The 3,664-nt window shown below is 38.1% G+C and overlaps 1 protein-coding gene across 1 annotated transcript; it reads left to right on the top strand.

The window, feature by feature from the left end:
• Positions 1–465: 465 nt before the first annotated feature.
• On the top strand, positions 466–1,572 carry LOC109208070. Its single transcript, XM_019371083.1, has one exon. It carries the CDS (start codon positions 466–468, stop codon positions 1,570–1,572), a length of 1,107 nt encoding a protein of 368 aa, XP_019226628.1.
• Positions 1,573–3,664: the final 2,092 nt, after the last annotated feature.

The raw sequence follows: 3,664 nt of genomic DNA, 5'->3' as shown, positions 1-3,664 counted from the left end.
CCATCAGTTGCAGCTTTCAAGAAAGGAAAACCAATCATCACGCCTGTTCAACTCACACCCTTTCCTTTCTTGTACGCAACCATTAGAACTCCCTTTTTAATCTCTGAAACCCTATTTCAATCCCCATCATTCCCATCGCCTAGAAACCCTCTCCGAAACTCTCTCCAAAACAGTTTACTCCATGGCTAAACGCTAAAAAAATCCATCAGCCTCCACCAGGAAAAGTACTCATTCTAGAGCAAAACCCTCTTCTCAGCCTCCTGAACAAGTAGACCTAGGGTCCGACCACTCAGATGATTTTGCTTCCTCTCAGGTAGAACTCTCAGATCATTCTCATCCTCTAGGAGAAAAAGCCCTAGGAAAAGGCCTTTAGAAAAGCCCCCTGAATCCTTTACTCCAATGAAATCCAAAATAGATCTTTCAAGTTCTTTAGAATCTGACCTAAATTTTTGGGATTCTCCAAACATGGATTTTTTCATTGCTCTGAAAGACAAGCCAATCGCTCATGGGAGAGTAGTCGACCTGGATGACATGGAAGCACTAAACTGTAAGGTAAAAAATCTGTTCGTTTATCAAGGTTGGTCAAAATTTCTATTTGTTCCCCCTCCTAAAGTCTATGAACCCCTGGTGAGAATGTTTTATGCCAATCTTTGCTCTAGTAAGTCTGATAAGTTGGAATCCTTAGTGTTAGGAAAGCGCATCGTTCTTGATTGTGCCATGTTTGACTCAATTTTTCTGTGTAAGTGTTCTGGTTTTCCCATGCTTTTCAAAAATTCTTTGCCTGATGACTTTGAAATCACCTTTGATCAAGCAAAACGTTGTATTGCTGAGTATTCATCTGAATCCCTCCCTAACCAGTTAGGTCCAAGTGATGTTAGTTTTGAAACTCATGTTCTATCTCACATTGTTGCAACTACTCTACTCCCTCGTACTGGCTCTTTCTCCACCTTCTCCCAACGAGATACCTTTCTTCTCTACTGCCTTGCGACCAAACTCAAGATCAAACTGTCCTCTTGGGTCATAAATTTTATGATTGAAAATGCTGATGATCCCACCAGTCTGGCCTATGGCATGGCCATCACTCACATTCTGGAAACTCACAATATCTCTATCTCTGTATATCCCTTCGTCTCTGTTTCAAAATCTTACAATTCTAGGACATTTGCTAGTATGGGGTATGTATGTGTGAATGGCTCCTGGGTTAAGAAACAGAAAGGTGAAGTCAAGCATGTTCAACCTGATCCCAAGACCAAAGCCTCTGTTTCTCATCACAGTCTTAGTAATCCTGACCTTGCTGAGAAACTGACTGCCATTAAAAACCAGTTGAACACCATCAAAGATCTTCTTGCTGCTACTCAGTCCACTGTTGGGGACATACATGCAATCTCCAAAGAGACAAGGTCTGATGTTTCAAAGATAAGGGTTGCAGTTCTCAGAGTTAGGGAAAATGCAGTCAAGGCATTCAAGGAAGTACACGACAGGCTTGATGGAGTGACCGTCTCAGCTAATGCCAGCTTTGAACAATTGAAGGAGGCGATTTGCAACACTCTTACTTATTTCTTTCGTCGTTAGTGTGGAAGTTTCAAACAATTTTTTTGTTGTGCTGTTTTGGACACGATAACCAGTCGTTAGATGATTTTTTTTGTTTTGCTACAACTCTACATGACTCTCATGCATCTTATTCTCTATATTTTGCTATATATTCTACTTTAGTATCTGGTGTATTCTTGTTTTTTATCCCCTCTTTGCCGATGTCAAAAAGGTGGAGAAGGCTATATATATATTTGTGAAGGTGCATCCATTGCAGGGGGAGTTGACTATAGATCCTACAAGAGAAGTCGACTAAAAGAAGTAGTCCAGTGGCACCTATTGAGGGGGAGTCAACTGCACTAGGGGGAGTAAAATACACGGAAGTTAACTGGTGTTTATATATATATATATATATATATATATAATTTTTTTGTCATCATCAAGAAAGGGGGAGATTGTTAGGTTTTAGTTTTAATGATGAAAAATAATATAATTGCGTTTGGTGTAGGACTCAAGGAAATCAGCCAAGATCGAAGTTCAAAAAGAGAAGCAATCAAAGCTGAAGGAAGAAATAAATCAAAGATTGATTGAAGCATTCAAAAGGATTGATTGAAGTAATCAAAGGAAAGGAATCGGTGTTACAAAAGGAAAAGAAGCACTGAAGATCCGACAACATAATCAATCAGAAGCTATTACTGGAAGGACCCAGATTTAAGGAGCAGATCCAGCAGCTATCAACACTTAAAGATGGAAAGCTGTCAAAGTCCACACATCAAGGAAGAGTAATGGGAATAAACCTTATTCTTGGAAAGAATCAATTTCTTCCAAGGATCAAATCTCTTGGGTTGGAAAATCTCTTCAGCTTCAACGGTCTCCTACAAAGTATTTATACGCAACCTTAAGAATTGGAGACATACTTTGATCGAACCATCTACACTCTTTTTGTTCTACTCCAAACAAGCATTATAGTTTCATTAGATCTGTTGTGTAACTAAGTGAGAGAAGAAAAGAGATACACTGGTGAGGCATTATATCAAGAAAAGAAAAAAGAGATATCGAGACTAAGTTATTGGTGTAAAGCTACGCCATTCAATCTGTACTCACGAAACAACGATCATTGAAAGAGAACACCCTTACAACCCAACGGGACTGGACTAGGATTCAAATTGAATCCGAACCAGTATAAAATTCTCGGTATCTTTACTTCCTGCATTTAAATTCGGCACTTACTATTATTATTATTATTATTATTATTATTATTATTATTATTATTATTATTATTATTATTATTATTATTATCTTATCCTTACCTCAAGTCGACTAATTATTGATCTATTCAACTATTGATAAAAGTTGTTAAAAATAAGCAATTCACGCCCCCTATTGTACTTTCATGATGCTTGTGCTTTCAAAGCCTGCTTTTATATTATGTTTTATCTGTCTGGTCCATGTGTTGGGAAGAGCGTGCACTTGGCAAAATTGGTGGTTTTTGACCAGCCGCAAATACACATTATTTTGTGAAAATTTTGTAATTATTTAATAAGTTATTTGTGGTGTGGTGTAGCCTCGCGCTATGACGTTAGAGTGTTAGAAATTATTTCTTTGTTGCCATGATTATTTGGGGCATTGTGTATGCCGCCGTGGTAGATTACGGACATTGTGTATGCTGTCATGGACTCGTTGGGGTGTTTGGTTAATTTCCTACACTGCTGTATATGACAAGTCCTTAGTGTAGATTGTGCTGCGATATATAATGTTGTTGTTAAATAATCATTTGTACCTTATAGAGTAATTATATGGTGAAAGAATTTTCTTGCATATATTTCTGTGCTTGTTGTATATTTGTATTTTCTAACACTTATTCCAGGGGTACTTAAAGTGGCGGTCAAGGATCATACTATGTTATATTTGCGTATAACTCATTCCTTACCTGCATGTCTATGCATATACAATTGTTGACGATGCAGCGGGTAGCTGATGAGTTCCCTAGAGTTGATCCAGTTATTGAGGTAAGCCCCCACTTTGTCCGTGGAGATTGCCGATAGAGTGTTTATTTATTTTATTTAGAATTTGTACGTGTAACGACCCGGCCGATCATTTTGAGAATTAACGCCCCGATCCCCTATTAATTGTT

The sequence above is a fragment of the Nicotiana attenuata genome, unplaced genomic scaffold, assembly GCF_001879085.1.
Source record: "Nicotiana attenuata strain UT unplaced genomic scaffold, NIATTr2, whole genome shotgun sequence".
Classification (NCBI taxonomy): Eukaryota; Viridiplantae; Streptophyta; class Magnoliopsida; order Solanales; family Solanaceae; genus Nicotiana; species Nicotiana attenuata.
Note: the sequence above shows the minus strand (reverse complement) of the source record. Positions and strands in the feature narration are given on the sequence as shown.

Bases quoted from the DNA above. Each gene is read 5' to 3' on its own strand.
- LOC109208070 (XM_019371083.1), top strand. From the start codon at position 466: ATGGATTTTTTCATTGCTCTGAAAGACAAGCCAATCGCTCATGGGAGA.